At 40.0% G+C, this 25,718-nt stretch overlaps 2 protein-coding genes across 4 annotated transcripts in view; one reads left to right on the top strand and one right to left on the bottom strand.

The window, feature by feature from the left end:
• The window catches only part of slc28a1 (solute carrier family 28 member 1), a 47,274-nt gene extending 40,029 nt beyond the window's left edge, over positions 1-7,245 (top strand). Inside the window, exon 18 of the mRNA XM_061894829.1 lies at positions 4,539-7,245. Within this exon, the coding sequence (XP_061750813.1) occupies positions 4,539-4,659 (121 nt within the window). The 3' untranslated portion in view covers positions 4,660-7,245. The remainder of the gene's footprint in view (positions 1-4,538) is intronic.
• alpk3a (alpha-kinase 3a) overlaps positions 6,828-25,718 on the bottom strand; it is a 19,263-nt gene continuing 372 nt past the window's right edge. For 2 of the 3 annotated variants that reach the window (XM_061894825.1, XM_061894826.1), the window contains exons 2-16: positions 25,455-25,718; positions 25,157-25,189; positions 24,682-24,803; positions 24,310-24,427; positions 22,885-24,211; positions 19,853-19,957; positions 17,298-19,749; positions 16,393-16,540; positions 15,862-15,989; positions 15,752-15,787; positions 15,385-15,659; positions 15,227-15,315; positions 14,930-15,147; positions 9,194-9,242; positions 6,828-9,043 (exon numbers count right to left, since the gene is read on the bottom strand). The exon at positions 25,455-25,718 is cut by the window's right edge and continues 16 nt beyond it. In XM_061894825.1, the coding sequence (XP_061750809.1) occupies positions 8,707-9,043; positions 9,194-9,242; positions 14,930-15,147; positions 15,227-15,315; positions 15,385-15,659; positions 15,752-15,787; positions 15,862-15,989; positions 16,393-16,540; positions 17,298-19,749; positions 19,853-19,957; positions 22,885-24,211; positions 24,310-24,427; positions 24,682-24,803; positions 25,157-25,189; positions 25,455-25,594 (5,577 nt within the window). In that variant the 5' untranslated portion in view covers positions 25,595-25,718 and the 3' untranslated portion in view covers positions 6,828-8,706. The remainder of the gene's footprint in view (positions 9,044-9,193; positions 9,243-14,929; positions 15,148-15,226; positions 15,316-15,384; positions 15,660-15,751; positions 15,788-15,861; positions 15,990-16,392; positions 16,541-17,297; positions 19,750-19,852; positions 19,958-22,884; positions 24,212-24,309; positions 24,428-24,681; positions 24,804-25,156; positions 25,190-25,454) is intronic. The other variant, XM_061894828.1, reaches the window with a different exon arrangement.

Below are 25,718 nucleotides of genomic sequence, written 5' to 3'. Positions count from 1 at the left end.
TGACAGCACCTCACTGCTGTGCTTAGCCTTTTTTGAAAATGTACCTTAACCCGCACTGCTATTTTCTTTAGTATGTCATGTGTATGTAGTGCCCTGGAGCATGAGTGTTCATGTTTCATAGTAGGTATATATAGACGATTTACGGTATAAATTACATAAATTTGGACCACATTCTGACACATTCTAGACTCAGTGCAATGTAGGGTCCTTCCTAGCAGGCGTGGTGATAATGTCCCTCCAGAATGTCAAGCGTTAAATGAAATAAGTTTCTTACGAGTATTTTAATCACTGGAGAACCAGAGGACAAGGATTTGCTAAAAATGCTACACACTGTAGGAAACTACAAGAAGTCATGCTAACCACTATGCTTTAGCTCTTGAAGGTAAACAGGGGTGAGCGGATCAATACAAATCGACAGTAATGATGGAGTATAGTATCAGCACCGTATATGGTCAATACTACAGTGAGTAAATGTATATTTTTTATTATCACAATTTTTTCATTTGTTTATTGTTTACAAACTCAGGGAATGGACACAGGAGGACTGTAAAGGTAAAAGTCAAATAATTAAAATCATAGTTTTTGATATTGTTACGCAACGATTCAAAAATGATTCAACAAAGATTCAAAATTAAATTAAAAATTACATCATCGATCTTGAAAATGTTACGTATCGGTATCAGCATTGGTATGACCAATAATGCCCTTCTTTTTCTGGTATTAGATTGATACCCACATTTGTAGTATCATCCAAAACAGAAAGATACAAGTTTAGTATATCCAAACAGTTACAACAGAAAGCAAACAGCTATAACAGGAAATTACAAAGTTTGGAAAAATAATACAAGCAAAAATGTTACCGCTTACATCAGCAACCAAATTAGGAGTCTTTAAAAACCATTTTAAAAAGTTTTTTTTATCACTTACAGTATATACCAACATTGGGCTTCACGGTGGCAGAGGGGTTAGTGCGTCTGCCTCACAATACGAAGGTCCTGCAGTCCTGGGTTCAAATCCAGGCTCGGGATCTTTCTGTGTGGAGTTTGCATGTTCTCCCCGTGAATGCGTGGGTTCCCTCCGGGTACTCCGGCTTCCTCCCACTTCCAAAGACATGCACCTGGGGATAGGTTGATTGGCAACACTAAATTGGCCCTAGTGTGTGAATGTGAGTGTGAGTGTTGTCTGTCTATCTGTGTTGGCCCTGCGATGAGGTGGCGACTTGTCCAGGGTGTACCCCGCCTTCCGCCCGATTGTAGCTGAGATAGGCGCCAGCGCCCCCCGCGACCCCGAAAGGGAGTAAGCGGTAGAAAATGGATGGATGGATGGATGTATTGCAATATAGATTTTAGGCCATACTGTAGCTCCCATTGCATACAATTAGCTTGATTCCTCCTTCCGCCAGTTATTAAAGATAGTTGCACAATTGAAATCAATAGGAAGCCGAAAAATAGTTTACAGTACATGCAAAAAATCCCTCCATTTATTTTACCCGCAGTGGAAATATAAGTCGTACTGACACCACAAAGATAGTAGAAATGTTACTATGGTAAATTTACCATGCCTGTGTTTCTTAAACATGGCGGCCACTAGAGGTCCGCCAACAATATCTGTTTCTGAGCTGAGGTCCATATGGGTCGCTGAGTATTCAGTTTTAATACACATTTCCTCCAGTTGTGGCAGTAATGACAATCTCAAACAAACAGAAGTACTCTGGAGCTGAAGTCATAGAGACTTTTCTTAAGGGCAAAAAATATGACTTAAGTGGTGAAGGTGTATTTTCATTTACATTTTACCTTTTATTAAAATTGTATTTAAGATTCATATATATTTATATTATTTATTTATTTAGAATTTATTTATTTTGGCACTGCATAATTGTATGCACATTTATTTTTTGCAGTTTTTATGAGTGCCTTTTTTGCAGTATAGTTGATTACTATATATGACTGGTATTTCCAGTACCAAAATGTATTTCGGTACTTTTCGATACTTTTCAAAATATAGAGGAACACAAAATAAATTTGTTTTTGGCTTCATTTGAACCAAAAAGATCATACAATACGTTAAAAATGGCAATAAAAGAACACTTTTAGAAGATTCAAATGAAAATAAAAGGCTTTTCTTGCTTTTTTTGTTGCAGTCAAAGAACAATTTACTATTTTAATATATATATATATATATATATATATATATATATATATATATATATATATATATATGTATATATATATATACGTCTTAATTAGATTATCCAGAAAATAGTGCTCGATACCGTGGTAGAGCGCAATATATGTATGTGTGGGAAAAAAATCACAAGACTACTTCATCTCTACAGAACTGTTTAATGAGGGGGTTCCCTCAATCATCAGGAGATTTTAATGGAAGCATTCACATACCATGGTTTATACAGGGCAAAGAAAGGGTAGGTACACGCAGGCGTAGGGGCGTGGTGATTGGCTCATGTGTTACCTAGGAGGTGTCTCCGTCTGTGACGGCATGCTGATACAATTTCACTGTGCTTGTTGAGGAATGACAGGTCTGGGTAGTATATAATAAACAGTTTCTCTTTCAAGCATAGGTTGCATCTTTTATTACCACTGTTGTAAGGTGTGCTGGATGCAAGAATTTGCCATGTTATTGAATATTCAACATCATTGTCTTCGAGGTTCCAATTCTGCTTGCTGAGTTCTGTGGTATTCCGCAGGATTTGGTTTCTAAAAGACACCTTGTGATTGTTCCATCTGGCTTTGAACTCTCCCAATACTCATCTGCAACAGCACACCATGAACTCCATACTCATCTGCAACAGCACACCATGGCAAAAAAAAAAGAACAGACTGAACAGAAATGTGTGAACTCGTTGGGAGTTTCTTCCTCTCCCAGCTCGCCATCCTCAACCTGAACATTGGCATTTACCGTGATGACGGACTGGCAGTGTGTCGCGCCTCGCCAAGGAGCACCGAGAATACCAAGAAGCGCATATGCCTAATCTTCAAAGAGAACGGCCTACGGATCACGATTGAAGCCAACAAGCAAACCGTCAACTTCCTTGACGTCACTTTCAAACTGAGAAATAACAGCTACCAACCATTCACAAAACCCAACACAACACTCCAATACGTGCACCATGACAGCACATTTCGGGAGAACATCCTCACAGTAACACAACATAAACGCAACACAACAAATACCCAGAATCCTTTGCATCCATGACTCATCCTGACTATATTATACACCCCGCTAGCACCAAACCCCGTGCCCCCAACCCCGCCCACCTCAACCGACGCACGGGGGGATGGGGGGGGGTTTGGTGTGACAAACACATTCTCCCAAAATGTGTTTGTCATTCTTGTTTGGTGTGGGTTTACAGTGTGGCGCATATTGGTAAGAGTGTGAAAGTTGTTTGTATCACAACCTTCAGTGTAACCTGTATCACCCAGTATGCCTTCCAATTTCGTACATGTGACGATAGAAGCAGCTAAATACATGTGTCCGGTCGGCACGCAGATAACATTGCGTAAAGGCGGGCGCAATGACATGTTGTAGAGGACGTTAAAAGTAAAGCCATCATGGCACGCCCTCAATGTTGTAGACCGAGTGAAAATCGGAGAACGTTGACCCCGGGTGAATTGTCCGGGAGAGGCTCCGAAATCCGGGATTCCCCCGTAACAGTCTGGGGGGTCGGCGATTATGCAGCTGAGCCACATCAGGGTTGCCAAAGAGACGCATGCGTCTCCGGAGCCGCGGGTTGCTGACCCCTTCCCTAGACAGAGCGATTCCAAAACCAACAAAGGCTGCAACTGCCGCAAGAAACCTGTTTGGCCTCTCAACGGGGGGTGCTTACAAACATCAGTCGCTTACCAATCAAAGGTAACTCGCAAGGACATTAACACATCTGACACGTATGTAGGATTAACCGAGGGAAAGTTCAAGCCAGATGGAACAATCACAAGGCTTCTTTTTGAAACCAAATTCTGCGGAATACTACAGAACTCAGCAAGCACATTTGGAACCTCGAAGACAAAAATGTTGAATATTCAATAACATGGCAAATTCTTGCATCCAGCACATCTTACAACAGTGTTAATAAAAGATGCAATCTATGCTTAAAAGAGAAGCTGTTTATTATATACCACCCAGACCTGTCATCCCTCAACAAGCCCAGTGAAATTGTATCAGCATGCCATCACAGACGGGGACACTTCCTAGGTAACACATGAGCCAATCACCACGCCCCTACGCCTGCTGTACCAACCCGTTCTGTGCCCTATATAAACCATGACAAAATTGTAAACAGTAATTAGGTTGGGTATAATAATGGAATATAATTAAAATTAAGAGTAAGATTACTAATTCAGTGTTAATATTTGAGTGGGCTGCGGGTCCCTCTGTAGTGGAAATGTAGGGGCCTGGGGTCATCAAGGTTACTTTGTGGAAGTGCTGAAGGGGGTCTCATGGAAGTGATGTTTTTTTTTTGTTGCGGAAACACACAGGATGGCTGATGTTGTTCTGACCTATCGCGTGGTTTCTCTTTTCAGCACCATCAACAACGGGACGATCTCATTCAAAGGCTCGTGGAGCACGGTCGCAAACGTCACCGTGTTTTTGTCCAAGTGCTGTCAGTGCTGTGGTCTTTCTCAAGACGCACTTTGTATGTAGAGGAAGTAAACGCTCGCTCACCTGTTCCCTATAGTTCAGTTGCACTTACCATACGTATGTCACATGTATTAATGTAGATTAGGCTGCTGAAATACCTTTTTACTGGAGAACTACAGTGGGTCTGAAGGACTTTTTACCTGATTCTTGTGAGAATCCTGCATGTGACTGAAGCATTAAAGATTGGGGGTCGATAAATATATCCACAACTATCTGCGGTGTGCTCAAATAACCACCAGGTAGCACCTGTGAGTGGGTAATACCAGAACCATGTGTGTAGAGAGAGTATGGCCAACTAGGTTTCAAAGTTGGTAGCAAACATGGCGCACTGTAGTCATGTGAGGGACTTTTGACCAATTAGTGCAGGGGTCACCAACCTTTTTGAAACCAAGAGCTACTTCTTGGGTACTGATTAATGCGAAGGGCTACCAGTTTAATACACACTTAAATAAATTGCCAGAAAAAGCCATTTTGCTTAATTTACCATTAATAAATAAATCTATATATATATATATATATATATATATATATATATATATAAATAAAAAAATGGGTATTTCTGTCTGTCATTCCGTCGTACATTTTTTTTCCTTTTATGGAAGGTTTTTTGTAGAGAATAAATGATGAAAAAACACTTGATTGAACGGTTTAAAAGAGGAGAAAACAGGAAAAAAATTCCAATTAAATTTTGAAACATAGTTTATTTTCTATTTCGACTCTTTAAAATTCAAAATTCAACCAAAAAAAAGAGGAGATAAACTAGCTAATTCGAATCTTTTGGAAAAAATTGAAAAAAGAATTTATGGAACATCATGAGTAATTTTTCCTGATTAAGATTAATTTTAGAATGTTGATGACATGTTTTAAATAGGTTAAAATACAATCTGCATTTTGTTAGAATATATAACTAATTGGACCAAGCTATATTTCTAACAAAGACAAATCATTATTTCTTCTAGATTTTTCCATAAGACAATTTTTAAAAGAAATTCAAAAGACTTTGAAATAAGATTTAAATTTGATTCTAAAGATTTTCTAGATTTGCCAGAATATTTTTTTTGATTTTTAATCATAATAAGTTTGAAGAAATATTTTGCAAATATTCTTCGTCGAAAAAACAGAAGCTAAAATGAATAATTAAATAAATGTATTTATTATTCTTTACAATAAAACAAATAAATTTACTTGAACATTGATTTAAATTGTCAGGAAAGAAGAGGAAGGAATTTAAAAGGTAAAAAGGTATATGTATTTAAAAATCCTAAAATCATTTTTAAGGTTGTATTTTTTTCTCTAAAATTGTCTTTCTGAAAGTTATAAGAAGCAAAGTAAAAAATAAAAATGGATTTATTTAAACAAGTGAAGACCAAGTCTTTAAAATATTTTCTTGGATTTTCAAATTCTATTTGCGTTTTGTCTCTCTTAGAATTAAAAATGTCGAGCAAAGCGAGACCAGCTTGCTGGTAAATAAATACAATTAAAAAAATAGAGGCAGCTCACTGGTAAGTGCTGTTATTTGAGCTATTTTTAGAACAGGCCAGCGGGCTACTCATCTGGTCCTTACGGGCGACCTGGTGCTTGCGGGCACCGCGTTGGTGACCCCTAATTAGAGTATGACCAGAGGATCTTCTAAATGAGTGGTCAAAAGCCCCTCATGAGACTACAGGGCGCCATGTTTGCCACCTACTCTCAACCGGTGTTGGCCACAACCTCTCTGTACAAGGCTCTGGATAATACTGTATCATTGTTTTCTCTTTTGGACTTATCAAGTCTTTCCCATTGAGGAAACACCATTTTTCACGCATTCTTCACCCACGCTTCAAGTGAGGTATGAGGCGAAAAGTAATCCAAACCCACTATAATATGAGTAGCTTGTTTTAAGTATTACAACTTTATAATAACAAATCAAACAAATATAGTTTTAGTAAAGGTATATCTGTATATCTGTCATGTATTATATTGTAAATTGAATAAGAAGTTGAATTTCTTTAAGGCTGTGTTTAAAAAAGGACTCCAAGATGAAATACCTCAAGGAACTTTTGATGAATGTACATATAGTCCACATAATGAATGTTTGGTCATGTCACTTTGTTTAAAGATGATGAAATGTATAGTTGTACCTTGTGAAAAAATAAACAAACAAAAAGACCTGAACGAATCCTTCTCAAAAACAAGGTTTGACGTTTTTATTAAAAATAGAAAATACATTAGTTTGACATAGTGTAACAGACCAAACATTAAAAAGGCACATCTTTGTCTCTCACTTGCTTGCATATTTTTTAGTCCTATTGTACAGCTTTTTTTTTTTTACCAAATCCATTTTGTAAATTGAGTTTGATATTTATTGCATGGCAGTGAAGATTGTTTTCCAAGCAACTCCAGTGGATCATTTGAGGATTCCTATTGATGATTAACCCCCAATCTATTCCACACATTCCTGATGTCTGTTCTGTGTGGGATTCGAAAACAAAAGCCCTCCTGTCTTTGCAGAACATGTGCAAACTGGTGCCAGAGATAAGAAATGTTCAAGTGGAAGTAGTATTGCGCTTTTTGCTACTGCTGACGTACCTGAGGTGCTTAGCATTGTCAGTCAAAATCCTTGGGAACAATCCTGAGTCGGCTTTTTTTAATGCTACTTTGCCCAGTCTGTCCATGGGTCAGGTCCAGATAACAGCGTTGGAACTCACTCAGCAGCTTTTTAGCTGCCAACATATCAACCAGCTGCATCGTAGCATAGTTGATCTGTAAGCACCTTACTTTGGCTTGGAAGGACAGCGATAGGTGGTTAAAGCAAGCAAAACTGCAGAATTAAACTGTGCTTTTATAAATTGCAGCGTTTTGTTGTAATATTGTGCATCTAAATGAGGTAAGAAAATCTCAAAAGCAGCTTTCAGTTTGATGCAGTGCAAAGCTAACATACCCTCTCCGATCATCTAAAACAGGGGTGTCAAAGTCCGGCCCGCAAATGAATTATCTATGGCGCCTGGGATGATATTTGATAAGTATTCGAACCGGCCCGCAGGCCACAGCCGCCTGCTGCTTTTTTGAACGCACAGTCCATCAGTGTTGGTGCTAGGAATTTTCAAAATGGGGTCCCTGGGACCCCATCAAGTCATAAAAGTAGGGTCCCACAGTAAATTTTTGGGGTCCAGCTTTTTTGAAAAAAAAAATAAATAAATAAATAAAATGATAAATGTATGCATTATCCTGTTATATCTCACGTTGTATATATTGTGTTTTGGGAAAAGGTTGTAATAAACGTTACTGAATTCATAAAAAAAAAACAATACAAAAGAAAACAAATTTCTATGCATATGTAAATGTGTTAAGTTATAAACATTCATTCACTTTCCTTCATGGATCTAAACTTTACCGTTGCTGATATTTTTTAATATAATTTTATTATAATATTTTCAGAATGTGTTTTTTCTAGTTTTGGCCAAAGTAAGACAAAGAAAACAATCTGAAGTTGTTTTTATTTTTTTAGTTTTAATGCCATGATTTTAATAGTCCGGCCCGCATGTGCACAGATTTTCCTCCATGCGGCCCCTGAGCAAAATTGAGTTTGACACCCCTAATCTAACACATAGCAGTATTAGCATTCATAGAGTTGTGCAGGTCCGTATCTGATGGTAATTGAGCTCAGATTTGCAGTGTACTTTTTTGTTGTTGTTGTTGTTGCTACAAATTTTGCATTAAAGATAAACATGCAGAGTGTAACGTGGACATTTCAAAATGTGCAATTTTAAAACAAAACACAAATATGTGACTTGTTGTTTTTAAAGTAAGTCAGTCATTGGTGCTGGAACAAATCGAGCTGCGAGAGTCCACTCTTAGAGCTGATAAGACTCTGAAGCACGTTGTTTGCGAGGATTCAGTAGCGTATGGTCACTTCTAATAGGACCCAGAGTTGAAAACACCGGTCAAAACCTGTAAATGTTCTATCATCTAGTCAACTGTCTGGCAGGTAGACAGATGTCTAGTTGTTCACAGTCGTGACAAGAAACTCACTTCTGAGTTCATTCTGGCTTGTAACTAGAGAGAACTTTCCTACCTCATTTCAAGAACATCAGTGGTTTCGACAATTTTGACTTTTTCGTTTGAGTCGCTCCCTTCCATCTTCCTCGGCACATTCGGGCTGGAGTTAGCCTTTCGGGCCGTCTGAGGGCTGAGTCCTTTACGCTGCAGCTGCGGGCTGCCGGAGCCGGGAGTCAACTTGCGGTTCAGCAAGGGACTCCTGGAGCTCTTGGTCTTGGCGGACTGCTGCAGGCTGTCCGCGGTCTTGAGTGGGCGCAGGCCGAGAAGTCCACAGTAGTAGTTGCACTGGTGGACAGTCAGGAAATGCTCGAAGACGTCCGGGGAGCTGTTGTCCGTCAGGCCCTGGTATCTGGAACATGAAGTTGGGGGCGTTTTTAATAGAAGCAACTTAAGTAGTGTTAAATATTGAACTATTGAGAAATTTAACAATTTCCATTGTGGATCAATAAAGTTTGTCTGAGTCTGAATGGCAGCTGATAAAAATCGTAACACAACCTACCCTTTGGTCTTGGTCACGACTCGAACGTTTGTAATCTGACTTTCAACACCTGCAGAAAACACAGGATTATTATGGTTACAGGTTTCACAAAGTAGACAAGTATTTAAAAAAAAACTTTTCGGTACATATTCCCAGCAGGGGTCTAGGGATTTACACAGGCAAATTAATTGTTTACCATGAATTGATTAACGTGGACCCCGACTTAAACAAGTTGAAAAACGTATTGGGGTGTTACCATTTGGTGGCGACTTGTCCAGGGTGTACCCCGCCTTCCGCCCGATTGTAGCTGAGATAGGCGCCAGCGCCCCCCGCGACCCCGAAAGGGAATAAGCGGTAGAAAATGGATGGATGGATGGATTGTACGGAATATGTACTGTACTGTGCAATCTACTAATAAAAGTTTCAATCAATCAATCAATCAATCAATCAATCAATCAATCAATCAATCCAATCACCAAGTGGCACTAAATGTCAATTTTTTTCATTCACATCCACCAGTGACACATTGACCCACTGGAAAGAATAGGTTAATAAACAACAGAGCCACACACAGTGACAGTTCGGACTCTTAAGTATTGTGTTCCTTTAGTCCAGGGGTGTCAAACCTACGGCCCGCCGGATGAGTTTGTTATCCATCCACCCATCCATCTTCAACGCTTATCCGCAATCGGGTCGTGGGGACAACAGCTCCAGCAGAGACCCCCAGACTTCCTTCTCCAGAACAACATTAGCAACTTCCTCCTGGGGGATCCCGAAGTGTTCCCAGGCCAGAGAGGAGATGTAATCCCCGTATCTGGTCCTTGGCCTGCCGCGGGGTCTCCTCCCAGTGGGACGTGCAAGAGTTTGCTAAGTATAAAAATTAACCTGAAAATTTTGAATAAAAGAAACAGCTGATCTAAATGTGTCCACTGGATGTCGCAATAGCAATCTTTTTAATTGATGCTACATATGTACAAAATAAACCACATGATGTTAGTGCACCAGTTGAGAAAAATTATCAAACTACATAAATAACATCTTGTAATTTGATTTTGATTTTTTTTTTCATCTTGATAGATTGAAAATTAACACCAATAAGTTGACTGATGAACATTATCACATAATTTATTCAGAAAATATAAATAACGACAAATAAAGTATACATACTATCAACCGCAAAAGGTAATTGAAATAAAATAAAAAAACAACAACATTATGATTTGTACAATTTCAGAATGTGCTTGTTCTATTTTTAAACAAAAGAAAAACAATCTAAAGTTGTCTTTATTTTTAAGTTATCGTGCCGTGATTTTACCAGTCTGGCTCACTTAGGAGTAGATTTTTCTCCATGTGGTCCCCGATCTAAAATGAGTTGGACACCCCTGCTTTAGTCTCTCCTTATTTGATGTTCTGCGCTCTTATTTTGTAGATCTGTTCCTGTTTTGTGCTGTTTTTAAGTCACTTTCGTCCTGGCTGAAGAAGATGCTGGAAGCAGCTGTTTGTTGTTTCAAACTAGTAGGATTCCTTTTCTCAACATGGTTACTTGGATAGTGCTGGTTCATTGTTTGTGTTTCTAACAGTAACAATCATTGAAAGTGGAGTTTTCAAGGTATCTTAAAAGTTTGTTGTTTTGTGGAGCATCTACTACCATCTTTGTACTTTTTTCATTTTTACAACCCTTTATGGCAACATCCAGGTTTGTTAGCCTTAACTTGTTAGATTTTTTTTTTATCTGCACCCTACCACCATCTCTGCGTCCTAGGGTCACCCCACTACAGCGGAACCTTTATGATGCTAATTATACAAACCCTATTTCCATATGAGTTGGGAAATTGTGCTAGCTGTAAATTTAAACTGAATACAATGATTTGCAAATCATTTTCAACCCATATTCTGTGGAATATGCTACAAAGACAACATATTTGATGTTCAAACTGATAAACATTTTTTTTTATTTTTGCAAATAATCATTAACTTTAGAATTTGATGCCAGCAACACATGACAAAGAAGTTGGGAAAGGTGGCAATAAATACTGATAAAGTTGAGGAGTGCTCATTAAACACTTATATGGAACATCCCACGGGTGTGCAGGCTAATTGGGAACAGTTGGGTGCCATGATTTGGTATAAAAGCAGCTTCCATGAAATGCTAAGTAATTCACAAACAAGGATGGGGCGAGGGTAACCACTTTGTTAGCAAATTGTCAAACAGTTTTTGAACAATATTTCTCAAGGAGCTTTTGCAAGAAATTTAGGGATTTTACCATCTACGGTCTGTAAAATCATCAAAAAGTTTAGAGAATCTGGAGACATCACTGCACGTAAGCGATGATATTACAGACTTTTGATCCCTCAGGGGGTACTGCATTAAAAACCGACATCAGTGTGTAAAGGATATCACCACATGGGCTCAGGAACACTTCATAAAACCACTGTCAGTACCTACAGCTGGTCGCTACATCTGTAAGTGCAAGTTAAAACTCTACTATGCAAAGCCAAACACATTTATCAACAATATCCTGAAACGCCGCCGGCTTGGCTGGGCCCGAGCTCACCTAAGATTTACTGATGCAAAGTGGAAAGGTGTTCTGTGGTCTGACAAGTCCACATTTCAAATTATAGCTGGAAACAAAGGACGTGGTGTCCTCCAGAACAAAAAGGAAAATAACAATTCGGATTCTTAGAGGTGCAAAGTTCAAAAGCCAGCATCTGTGATGGTATGGGGGTGTATTAGTGTCCAAGGCATGGGTAACTTACACATTTGTGAAGGCACCATTAATGCTGAAAGGTCCATACAGGTTTTGGAACAACATATGTTGTCATCCAAGCAACGTTATCATGGACGCCCCTGCTTATTTCAGCAAGACAAGTTTTACAACAGCGTGGCTTTGTAAAAAAAAAAGAGTGTGGGTACTTTCCTGGCCTGCCTGCAGTCCAGACCTGTCTCCCATCGAAAATGTGTGGCGCATTTTGAAGTGTAAAATACGACAGCGGAGACCCCGGACTGTTGAACGACTGAAGCGCTACATGAAACAAAAATGGGAAAGTATTCCACTTTCAAAGCTTAAACAATTCGTTTCCTCAGTTCCCAAATGTTTATTGAGTGTTGTTAAAAGAAAAGGTGATGTAACACAGTGGTGAACATGTCCTTTCCCAACTACTTTGGCACATGTTGCAGCCATGAAATTCCAAGTTATTCATTATTTGCAAAAAAAAAAAAGTTTATGAGTTTGAACATCAAATATGTTGTCTTTGTAGAGCATTCAACTGAATATGTGTTGAAAAGGATTTGTAAATCATTGTATTCTGTTTTTATTTACATCTAACACAATTTCCCAACTCACATAGAAACGGGGGTTTGTAATATATCGGTGAAGCAGATGCAGTTGTTTGGCTGAGATACAACATTTTCACAACTGTTCCCATCTTGGAACCTTACGTATTGGCCGATACCGGTATGTGGTACTAATAGTAGTAGTTTTTTATTTTTCATTACATTTTACTTTTGTTACTGTATATAAAAACCTGCGCTGCAACCATATAATTTCCCCATTGTGGGATGAATAAAAGTCTATCAATCCATCTATATTCTGTCTGTCTGTCTGTCTGTCTCAGGGAATTAATCGATTTTTAGATGCATAGCAGTTCGGGCATTGACGATTGTAAAATCAATTAGTAAACATCCATAATCGATAGTCGACCTATTTATTTTAATTAAAGTAATGCAGACAGTTATAACTCCAGCGACCCACCTCACTGAGAGATCCGACCAGCTCCTTTACTATCGGGCGCCTATGGTCCAGTTTTATATCCATTTTTAAGCGCAAAAAAATATAAATGTCAAACTGCATCAATATACGTAAAAATTAAAGATGCCTCAATAATGGATTTTCAATCGAATCGCAGCTCCTGAATCGAATCCTGAGGTGCCATGAATTTATTAATTTGGACCCCGACTTAAACAAGTTGAAAAACTTATTCGGGTGTTACCATTTAGTGGTCAATTGTACGGAATATGTACTGAACTGTGCAATCTACTAATAAAAGTATCAATCAATCAATCAGTCAATCAATCAAGCCAAAGATGGCCACCTCTGCTGTCTTATCTATCCAAATATGTGGAGTAATAATTGTTTTTTGACCACATCTAGTGGCAAAAATGATTTACTACATTAATCTCATCCTGATTGATTGATTGATTGATTGATTGATTGATTGATTGATTGATTGATTGAAACTTTTTTAGTAAATTTCACAGTACAATACATATTCCGTACAATTGACCACTAAATGGTAACACCCGAATAAGTTTTTCAACTTGTTTAAGTTGGGGTCCACGTTAATCAATTCATGGTAATACATAGTGATACAATAACAACTGTTAAACAATGATGACACTTTTCTTACAGGATACTTTCTAATAAGGGTCCACCTTGGAGACTTATTATCTGTTAGTAATATGGAACTATATTTATTTAATACGTGTGTATACAGTATTGAAAAATGTCCTGTTATAGACTGCAACATTCTTTATTGAAGGACACCTATTCTATGTGTAGCTTGTGTGCTTAGCTGTTGTTTAACTGCTAGCTCAGGCCTGGGCAATTATTTTGACTCGGGGGCCACATTCAGAGAAAAAAATGTGTTTGGGGGCCGGTACATCTATTTTTATGAACACTAATACAAAACCTCACAATGATTGAATGCTAAAACATTATGACAGACTGCCTTAAAAAACATAATGGAATTTTACATTTTTCCATGAAGGATAAAACACTGAATATTGACAAAATATGAACGTCACACTCCCTTTCGATCGACACATTTTACAGTCAAGTGAAATGCAACAAAAATGCAACAAACAGTGAAATATGAACGCAAAGGGTACAAAATAAACTCTGATATATATCACTAGGCTTTGGAACTTTGTTGTGAAAATCTCCTTCCGCCTCTGTGGAAACGCTCCCCACCCACACTGCATGGTGCCACGTCTGAGCTGCTGTGACTTACATTACCATAGTAACTAATTAGATTACCATAGTAACTAATTAGATGACCATAATAACTAATGAAATGACCATAGTAACTGGTACATCATCCATAAGCAGAGATTCCAACCATTTAAATATTTTGTATAGTTCAAGACTTACGGTCATTAGAAAACATCCCTGCACATCATTATGGCAGCTACACTTTCCATCTTAAAGATCTACAACAATTATTTGGGAATGTCCGGCGGGCCAGCTTCCGAGCTGTAATTTGCCCAGGTCTGTGCTAGCTCCTAGTAGCCATGTTTACGTCACTAAAATACAAAACAGGACCAAGATGGTGTGTTTACTGGAGGACATTTAGTTGTCGAGCTTTGCACACGTAAACACGCTGCTAATCCGATACTTTTTTTGTTGTTGTTGATATCAATATCAGATCAGGTATCTAGTTTTTTGTCCAACCCGACCGGTTTCCGCAACAAACGCTCATTATTGCATTTTCAGAGGAAAAAAGTATCTGTATGTTTTTTTTCCTGCCAATTATCCTGTTCAGGGTCACGGTGGGATGGAGCCTACCCTAGGTTACGTTGGAGGCGCTGTGCACATACTTGTTATTTCCAATTAACCTAATAAGCATGTTTTTGGACAAGAGTACATGGATGGCATGCAAACTCCACACATAGAGGTTCCAGCCAAAATTATTCACGAAATCATGGTCATTTTCAAACATGTGGTTTTAGCATGTGTGTGTGTGGTTGTACACTTATACCTTCCATGCGAGTGATCAGTAAGTTGCCATGTGTCCACTGATGAATCCAGTGCTGCAAGCTGCAACATTTCTGCTCCATCTCAGAGACGCTCTGCGCAATCGATCGGCCTTTGGGATCCGTCATGCAGTACCTGAGGAACACCCCCTTGAGGTCAGCCTCCACCGTGCAGTACGGCACTGAGTTTGCGGGGCGGTACATCAGGTACCGAGGAATCACTCTGTAGGTACAGCAGACAAAACATATTTGAGACGATAGCAACATTTTTAGTAGGAGAGAGCACCAGTTGTGGGACATACTCGAGGGAAGAGCCAAAATTTTCAATCGCTCTCGCTTCAGCTGCAAAGATCTTACAATATTCTCGGATCATGTTCTGGATTTTGCATTCCTGGTAGGAGAAATTTAAATAAAAATAATTTAATTTCAGTTCAACATTGGAACATCTTCTCTTGCTCACTTGTTTTGTAATCTCCATGTTTCTTTCCGTAAGGTTGCACTCCTGCTTGGTCCCGTAGCCGATGGGGTTTTGAACCTTAATGATACATGTGCTTCCAGACTCAAAGACGGGATTGAGGCCGTATATCACCTTTACTCTGCTGGCTTTATGGCCGCAACCGTCGCCAATGTTCACCATCTCGGTCATGATGCGGCCAAAGTACTTCTCACCCCAGTTGCCTGAGTTGGCGAGACCTTTGGTGAACATCAGCGGCGTCATCTCTATCTCTTCTCCAACTAAAGGAAATATTAAACCAAATATTGAATATTAAGATATTTACACGGTGGAATGAATAGAAGATGATATGGTAGGCTGAATTAATAGTTACCTTTCAAGTCCTCTTTGAGAAGTATATCAGACAGAACTGAAACAGAAGGATTGAAGGAACTCATCAAAGCAAAAAAATGAGACTGAAGAATAAAACTTGACTCTTCTTACTATCTACGCTGAGGAGGAAGTCGGTGGTGTCTGTGCCGTACTCATTGTTTATAGTGCAGCCGTACACGCCGCAGTCGTGGCTTGAGGCCAGGACAATAGCCAGGGCTACCTGGGTTTCATCCCCTGCGCTTGAAGACAAAAGGCATGGCAGCAATGAGGGGAGTCAGTGAGCAAAGCTGACCACAAGGTGTCACTGCAACACAGTGACATGTGGCCATAGACTGCTGATATGGCAGAGCAAAAGTGCATTTATATATATAGACTTTTAATGACTCCCGGAGATGGGAAAAATATTGTGTCAGGTTACAGTTCTTGCGTCTAGCCAGTTTCCAGGTTGGTTAACAGTCACATGAGCTGCAGTCATAATATCAGAATGACAGAAGGCCACCGGGTGCTTTCGAAGTAAAATAAACCTTCCTAATCCTTATACTGTAACATAATTTGTTTTATAGCAGCAATTGTTTATTACCAGTCAATATCCCTTGATAGTAACACACAAATGCCATTCCGTCAAGAGCTTATCTGATTTACCTTCGTTTGACCTCCAGAATTTCCTCTTCATCCCTGAGCCATTTAATGGTTGAGTCGGCAATGACGTTGAAAAACTGGCACCACAGCTTCAGGTGTCCAGAGGCATCTGGGAAAGGCTCCCCCCTGATCTTACGGATGACCTGTGGCGCTGTTGGCACATGATCAAGCAGGTGTGGCACAAGCATTAGGATGTAAATATACACGTGCCAAACACCCCCACCAATGTTTACAATGTTCGTCAAATTCAACTGGACAGAGGCCAGCCTTTGGACTATTATGAGCACAACATAAAAATGTAATTAACTTTAACACTTGGTTTATTAGCAAGACCATGTAGAAGAACTCGAATTATGTGGTTGTAGCTGACCAGGATGTAGGTCTAAACTGACAGAGTTTGTAAATTACAGCAGCAGTACGCAAAACTGAATTGATATCCAGAGAATTTTGTAGATAAGTGAAACATGGCTGTGTCCGTAGAAAGCCTTTTAATTAAACCCTTTGGTGCTTACACTGCTCTTTATAATGGGTTGCTGTTCTGAGGAGAAGCACTGACACAGGATGGGGGTGGGGGGGGGGGGGGACAAACTCAGAGTGTAAGAGCTGTAACAGATGCAGGAGGGCCATTTGTGTGAAGGGGGATTTGCAATGTTTGGAACAGAGTGTAAAGTCTAACAGTAATTGTCGCTGCACCGCAAACGCCAGCGGTGATATCGGCATGTGTCTAATTATATGCCATGTATATTGCTTGGAGTTCTAGCGATGTTCCAGTATGCTGGCGTCTGTGTGAAATTCTAAAGCAAATAAATGCCGGATCTACATATTTTACAGTACTTCTGTGAAAGAGGCCGTATTAAAGTTTTGCGCGCATGATATATCTTTTCTCCCAGGCTGCATTCAAACTTTACCTTTCAGAGGGTCGTACTTCTTTTCAGCAACTTTCTCTTCCTTCACTGCCTTCACCGGTTCATCTTTCGGTGGCTCCTCCACAACCTTTGGTACCTCCAGTGTGGCCTTCCTGCGACTCATCAGCGGAGAGCGCCTCTCCATTGGTGGGGTATTTTGTCCAACAGGGGCTTGGAGCAATGCTGCTCTGCGAGCCTGGCTGGGGGACATGTAAGGGGTCTCCTTCTTGTTTTGCGCTTCCAGCCCTCCAGGAGCTATGTCTGCATCCTCTTTAGGTTTGGGGATGAAGATCTTGCGGCGGGCTCCCGAGGCCAACTCTTCAGGCGTGGCAGAGCGTATGAGTGATAGACTGTCCCTTCGTTTAAGCCTCGGGCTGCTTTCACAGGACAGCGATGAAGTCGGTGTTGATGACATGGGTGTCGATCCGCCACTTAGATCCTCGTCCGTCCTGTCACTCTGGCGGTCATCCACTGTGATGAAAGGGACTCCTGTCCTGGCATCAATTTCCAGATCTTGAGCTGCCTTGGTCATAAATTTACGAATACTGCCAGGGCTCAATGATGGGTGAGCTGGGGGTTTCTGTGTGAGTCTTTCCACAGAGGTCCTGCTTTTGAAGAAGTCTTCGAAAGTCATAGAATTCTCAATCTTACCCTCTTTTAAAGGTTTTTCTTTGATTATTTCAGGGGAAATATTGTCCTCTGTATTTCTACTGATTGGCAGTCCTTTGTCATTCACCCGCTGTACCACAGCTTCATTTAGCATAGAGGAAGTAGTCTGAGTGAAACTCTGTTCTGCCATGTTTTCTTGAGGTTTTTCCGACTTGGCTGCCAGGTTGCTACCAGTACCACGCAATGACACTGAGGTTTCAGTTTCTATCCACTCACTGTGACTGGGCTTCCTCAGTTCACTCTCATTCTCGTGACAAGTGACAGAAATTGGCGGCACCACAAATAATGGCACAGTTGGCGTTTCAAAGGGTTCTAGGGAATCCGAAACACAGGTGTTTATGAACGTATGATTCTCCTTATCATCACTGCATGAAACATTTATTTGGGGAATGGATCTGAGGTTCACTTGGGGGAGTTGCTCAATAGCTTTTATGCTTGTCTTTTCTGGCTCAGCTATTTCTGGTTGGATTTCCAATTGTTCAAGTTTGTCCGCTTTATCCGTGGATTGAAGGTTATCATCACCACGCACAACTTTCTGCTTGGGCAACGAGGAATCAACAACATTACCAGCTATTGCCTGCGGTTTTATGTGTTTTTCTAAAATACCTGGCTCTGATTCTATCTTGTTGAGCGCTAATACAGTCAGCGGAAGAGTGAATTGTTTGACTTCAGGCTCTATGATTTCAATTTGTGGGGTGGCAAAGTATTCATTTAAGCTTACATTTGACACAGGTTCTTTGAAATCTGTTGTGTTCTCAATACACAAAGATGCAAGTGCAACTCTTTCTGGGGGATTTTGCGGTTTCTCATGACTGTTTTCATGCACCTTATTTTTCTCCACAACACTAGTTTCATCTAGTTTGTTTTGTGCTACTTTGAAGATCTTTGGCTCTTCATCCACATTGTTGGCTTCTGCTGGTGGTTTCCTATCAGTCTCCATTTCTGTACCCTTATCCTTTACTTCATTAAGTTCTCCAACAAGCTCTTGTTCTTCCCTAATGTTGACTGAATTCTCTACATCTTTTAGTATAGCATCAGTTATTTTATCATTCTTTTCACCTCCTGTCTCACTCTTACCAAAACCGGACTCTGAACTTTGTAGTAGTTTGTGGCTTCGCTCTGCTTTGCTTTCCTCTGCTAGAGGCTGAGTACTCTCAGGCCAAATTTTTAGGTCACCCATCGCTGGGGCGGCAGTACGTGGAAACCCTACATTAATTTCCTGCGTCACTGAAGTATTTTCAACCTTCTCTCTCTGTGAATTGCTTATCTCCGTATCAGAGAAAAGGGAAAGTATCTGATTTGGTGTTTGGTTTTCCATCGTCTCAATTGTGTCTTTCAGCAAACGCTGCATTAATTCAGTCACCTGAGGTCTCTTTATATCTGAACAGGGCAGTTCGTTTGATTTCACTTCAGTTTTCTCTTTCACACGCAATTTCTTAGGCGGGTCGTCTACGTCTTTGACAGTTACGCCTTCTTTGTCCATCTCATCAACATGTGTCCTGTCTCCCTGTAAAAGCTCTGTGGGAATCAGGTCAGTACCCTCCATAGCTAAAACAACTTTGGGAGAGGGAGCCTGACTAACTTCTAAAAGGTTGGACTTTGGAGGGAAACTTTTGTCATAAGAGGTTTGGCTCTGTGGAAAGACATGCAGTTCTTTGCCAAATGTAAACTCTTCTCTTGCACTGGGGTGATGAGGCTGCAGTGAAGCTATGAGAGAATCTGGCTCTTTTTTGGGTGAGAGAACCATATCCACCCTTGAAACCACTTTCGTGTTTTGCTCTGCAACCTATTGGAAAACAAACACACCATTTTTATTGTAAGCCCTATGCTTTTTTTCTTAATGAATGAATACAATATAAGAGCACATCTTGTTACGAGGTCTGCCTTACATTCAAGTGGTACTGGGTTTGAATCTCAGTTTGGTCCTCTTTGTGTGGAGTTTTCATGTTCTCCCTGTGCTTGCGTGGGTTTACGCCAGGTACGCTGGTCTTCTCCTACAGTCAAAAAAACATGCATGCAAGGTTAACTGAAGATTGTAGTAATTCTGAACAAAGCCTGAACACTGTAGAGCAGTGTATAAGCACTCAGTCAGTGTCACATGTTTTACATGCTTTGTCGCATTGACCTTTGCCACTGACATTTATTGACAGAAACATGCATTGACCTTTGCCACTGACATTTATTGACAGAAACATGCATCAAAAAAGTAACAGAGAAAAAAATATATTCTATTAGTTTCATTTTCTTGACAATTTTACACCTCAGACGAGAAAAATAGAAAAGTAAAAGTTAATCAGTGATTAATTGGCAGATACTATTACAAGATTACTATTGCAACAACACATCATCAGTTGGATACAACTAAGCTGTCTCATGACGATTTCAACTCAGTTCACATTCCCTATCAGCGTAATCACCACAACACAAATATTTTGAAATTGTATTCTTGAGTTGTGTCACCCATTGGGGATCTTTGAAGAGCGTCCCTATCTTGTGTCCCGTGCAAGGTTTACACTAGCATGGCACCCAAATATTACGAAATTACAACACATTAAATCTGAATTCAGTTATTTTGTTAGCATAATTAAATCAGATTCATGAATTGTCAACTAGACATTGCAGGTGCTGTGAGAGATGACACTGAAGAGGATGGACGTTGGATTCAATAAGTGCCACCAAAATTGCTTAACTGTTTATGTAAGCCATAGTTATTTTGAACCAAAACCAGGGAAATTCCCACACATTTCGGGCAGCTGCTTACTGCTTACACAAAGAACGTGTAAATCAATGATCACACTGCAGAAACCACCAAAATTATGTTTCATCATACTCAACATTAATTATGATTAATTAATAATTAATTAAAGTTAAATCAATTAAAGTGCACATACTCAGAAAATACTTCCAAACACATAATTTGTAAATGTGCACAAAAATACTCAATATATTCTCTAAGAATAACTTGATTATGTACTTGTAATATATATCTAATCTACTTCACACCATTAGAATATATACAGAAAGAAAAAAAAGCTGCATGTGGCCTTGTGACAATTACACCGACAGTGATGACTGAGGAAAAAAAAGAAGTTGGTGCTTTCAATGGAAGGGAACTGGTTTTGTGATCAGTCTAAAAATGAAGCTCAGCCTCTGGAAGCTGTGTGAAAACAAAGTGTGATATTGCGTGAGAAAACAAGAACAAAGGAGTAGACATCCTCAATCTGCTTACGAGCAAGGCATTATTTTTTTTTTTACGTCACATAATACATTTTAAGTTGTAGTTCCACATTACTGACATGAGATGTCAGTAATGTAAATGGGTCTATTTTAAACCTGGTGACTTCAGTTCCTAGTCACGGGTCGCATGTTAATGGACATCAGTAAAGTCACCACTGTCTTTACTGATGGGGGGGTGTCCTTTTTTTTCCTTTTTCTTTTTTCTTCTTTGTCATGAAAAAAGGGACGTTTTTGTCATGAAAAGGGGAGTTTTTTGTGGTTGGTGCACTATTTGTAAGTGTATATTGTGTTTTTTATGTTGATTTAATAAAATATATATATACATATATATATATTTCTTTTAATTTAATTTTATTTTTTTTTAATAAAAAATTCTTCTGCGGCCCGGTACCAATCGGGCCACGGCCCGGTACCAATCGGGCCACGGCCCGGTACCGGGCCGCGGCCTGGTGGTTGGGGAACACTGCTTTAAGGCACTTGTGATTAAGAGCTACACAAATAAACTTTGATTGATTGATTGATTGATTGATTACATTTTTCATTGGCTAGAAAAGCAGCCACATGCATTTTTACTCATTTTGATAAAATGTGATTATGTTTCAGCTGTTAATATAATCAGCAGATTATATTTACCAAATTATTCCCAAGTGCGGCGCACGCTGCTACTCACTGCTCCCCTCACCTCCCAGGGGGTGAACATGGGGATGGGTCAAATGCAGAGGACATATTTCAGCACACCCAGTGTGTGTGACAATTGTTGGGACTTTGACTTTGACTTTATATCATTGAATATTTAGAAACATAATAATAATGTTTGCGTGATTTCAACAACATAACATTTTACTTGCAATTTTACCGCCATTTTAGGTTTTTGCAGGCCAACCCATCAATCTATTGTATACACTGTAATACTGACAAGCAATACAAAAAAAATTACACTCATACATCCCTATTCATAGCATATGCAAACCAATTATCCTGGCTATCCACTGATAAAATGAGCATTGCTTTCTTCTTGTCTACACAAGGGTTTATTTTTAGACTTTGGGGATGGTCAAAGGAGGGCTGGTAGTGAGGACTCTTCAAAATATTACAAGACCTTCTTTCTCATGCTGGGACCCGCCACAAAAGTCACCGACTAGCCTACAGACAGAGCCTACAAAGCCTCACGGAACGTGAGAGCTGTCGTTCGCATTCAGGTTTGGACATGTGCTCTGACGCACTGACTGCTGTCTCACTCACCACAGCCAACATCTACGAGATATTGCCCGGCCTATTTTACAGTGCACTGTGGAGCTACACAACATCCCCCACCCCCACATGTAACATTACCAACGTATATGGTTCCTCATTTCTAACTTGCTTGTTCGTCTCGCTTCTGTCTGATCACGCCAGTTTGTCAAAAACAGCTTTCCATTGGCTGGAAGGCCGTCATGCTTCAATTTGATGTTTGTGCTGCCTATAACTGCCCCACCTCAGTAAATCTACCTGAGTCCTTGAGTGTGCTTCACACCACTTTTTATAAGCTGCAACTTAAAATCCTAACTATGTCATAGTGATCATGGTTTAGGATTCAGCCCTGGCGTGGCTTGACCATGTTCACTATCTTGTCACGCAAATTGAATCTAAAAATAACTCTCAAGTCAAGTGGCAGCCAGCTGCTTTTCAAGATCGCCGTACATACCTCAGTGGAAACATGAAGGCTGGACAATGGCGGGTCTTCACCTGGTACTTTGATCTCTTCCTCTAATGATACCTTCACGTTCTCAAACGGTTCATCAGCTACCTTGATGGTTCGTCTTGTAGGCTCGTTTGTCCTCTTGGTCGTTAATTCAAGAGCTGGTGATTGTACAACCTCATGTTCATGAGCAGTCATGAGCTTTTGCAACTGTTGGTCTATATCTGCGCACTCTGAAGGTTCCTTTAGTTTATCAGTTTCCTTAGGTACAACTTGATCTGTAGGATGTTTTTCCACCTCTGGCTGAGGCTTCCTGTGCAGCCGATACGAAGGCGATGTCTGTGATTGTAGAGATTTAGGCTGGATTGAGTTGGGGAGCGGGTCATGATCTTTCTCTTTGTTTTCAATGTGTTCATAAGAGTCCCTTTTGCCCTTTCCAAAGAAGAAATCTTTTACCGTGTGCAGCATGGACGAAAAGGTTTCTTGGATGTTATGATGGTCGTGATCCTTGTGAGCTTTTCTGTGATGTTTAAACTCTGAGGGATGTTTTGGCTGCTCTGCCGGTTGGGCCCCTTCCTGGAAGCGTTCCTCCTTCTCTTTCTCCCTTTCTATAAAATACTCTTTTTCTTTTGTCATTTCATGCTCGTCCTTTTCTGTTGTTATTCTTTCACGTTCTTCTTTCTCTTTACTAGTATTTGTGATTAATACATCCATCTCTTGTGGTTGTTCAACTTGGGGGGTGGTTTGGCTCTCTTCATCTGCCTGGGTTTGGAGTGTCTCTGACAGAAACTGTGCCAAGCCGATTCCTCCGTCATAGTGGTTTTCACCTCCATTCCCCATCATCTGGACTCTGCTTCCGCTGCCATTTGTGGTTGTGTTTACACCAGCATCGACACCATTGGTGATCTTTAGTTTCTTTTTAGCCAAGAGTTCCTCGTAGGCCGGTATGTCCTTCTCCAGACTATTGTCCAAATGTGCCACACGGGCTGTTTCTTTGACGTCAGAAGAGTCAACTCCATTGACCTCTCTGGCAGCCCCCAGCTGCTCCTTATTTGCTTGGACCGGCTCCGGTGGCGGAACAGGGCGTTTCCTTGGAGGAGGCTCCGGATTAACCTGTGGTTCCTCTCTCTGAATATTTTTCTTGTCCTCCTTCTTGGGGTGCTCTTCCAAGTCTTTTCTCTTCTTTTCCGCTTTCTGCTTCAACTTAGCAAAGAACCTCTCGTGAATCTTGAACTCACTCATGGTGCCGACCTCCAAAACCCCAGAACAGGAGACAATGCCTTTGCTATTGCTAGCTGAGACCTGGTAGATAGCTGCATCATCCAGTGTGCAGCTGAAAAAAACAGGAAGTAATGGCAAATCAATTCTAAATCTACATTTCCAGTCATTTAAACAATGATAGTGATCCTCTAACAGTTTTGTGTAACATACTTGTAAATATGAAGGGTGTGAATTTTTTCATTTTTGCGGATCTCATACTTTGGAAGTCCACAGTAACGGTCCATTTCCATATCATCCTTATACCATTTTAGTTCAGGGACCGGATAACCTGTAAAAACATAACAGTGATTGATATGATGAATGGCTGTTTCAGAAATTGTGTATTCATGTACGAACTTCACATTTTTTATAACTTCTGATTGCACATTTAAAGTCAGTTCCTTAGTTTGACAGTTTACTCACAACCTGTCTTTCTCATTGAAATTCATGCCAGTTTAAATTTACACAGTAATGTAAAATTGAGGCTTCACACAATCTATCTCTAAGAAGAATAGGCAGCTTCAGGAAATTGATCTAGTGTACCTGTTACAACACAGGTGAACTTAGCGTTACAGTTTTCAGACACTGCCTTTGACTTCAACGTAGTCTCGAAGGAAGGCTGTATGTCCTCTGTGATCTGAGCCATGATGGTGCACAACGTGCTCCTGGAAAAAAAACATTGCTGTGTGTGTAAGTGGTTTTCAAACACACAGACATATGTTTTTTAGGTCAGTATTATTTCCTCCCCACAACGGTGCATTCTATTTTCTTTGAAGAAAAGGTTGTTAATAGACATTTTTGGTAGTGGAGAGAGGTTGACATAAACACTTTTGAGAAAACAAGACGCCAATGCAACACTGAAACTGATGTTGTCCACTTAAAACTGAGTGCAAAACCGGACAACAACTGGACACTTACAATAACTGTTAAGACTTGTGTGGTTTTCAGTCTCAAGGGTAAAATAAAATTGTGTGGTTAAGATGTTAGTTGGGAGGAATGTTTGAAAAGTAAGGATTACCTCATCGGCCTGTAGTGAGAGTACCTTGAATAGCTATTTAGAGAGGAGGCAAATGAAGGATTGTCAATAAATAACCGAAATCTGTATTGCGAAGTATTCCAGTTAAGGCGTTCCTCTTCAATATACATGTGTGGTATTTACATTGTTTATTTATCATTCATCACAGCCAGACTCATAGTGGTGTTTAGGGTTCTGACTCATGGACGCAGCTCTTGTGTCTTTACTCCAATGCAAAATGAATACTGTATGTTTCAATGACAAAACAATGCTGTGCACATGCTTGGATTGCAGTGTTTACCTGTTTTCAGGCCTCACATTTGATAGATAATTATTGCGGGTTTCAGGGCGGACATTTGAAGAGCTACTGTCCTCTTCACTGAAACTGCTTGTCCTCCCATTGGCAGAAAAAGAGCGAGTCATTGGTCTCCTGGAAGTCATGGTTCAATGCAGTAATTCACTGAAAATGTGTGATCCACTGTTATTGTGCCGCCCACAAAATAAAACAAGGTCACGTCCACTGCCGGTCAAAATTCACTGCCTTGGATCAGAGTGGTCTCTTGTC

The sequence above is a fragment of the Nerophis ophidion genome, linkage group LG03, assembly GCF_033978795.1.
Source record: "Nerophis ophidion isolate RoL-2023_Sa linkage group LG03, RoL_Noph_v1.0, whole genome shotgun sequence".
Taxonomy (NCBI): domain Eukaryota; kingdom Metazoa; phylum Chordata; class Actinopteri; order Syngnathiformes; family Syngnathidae; genus Nerophis; species Nerophis ophidion.
Note: the sequence above shows the minus strand (reverse complement) of the source record. Positions and strands in the feature narration are given on the sequence as shown.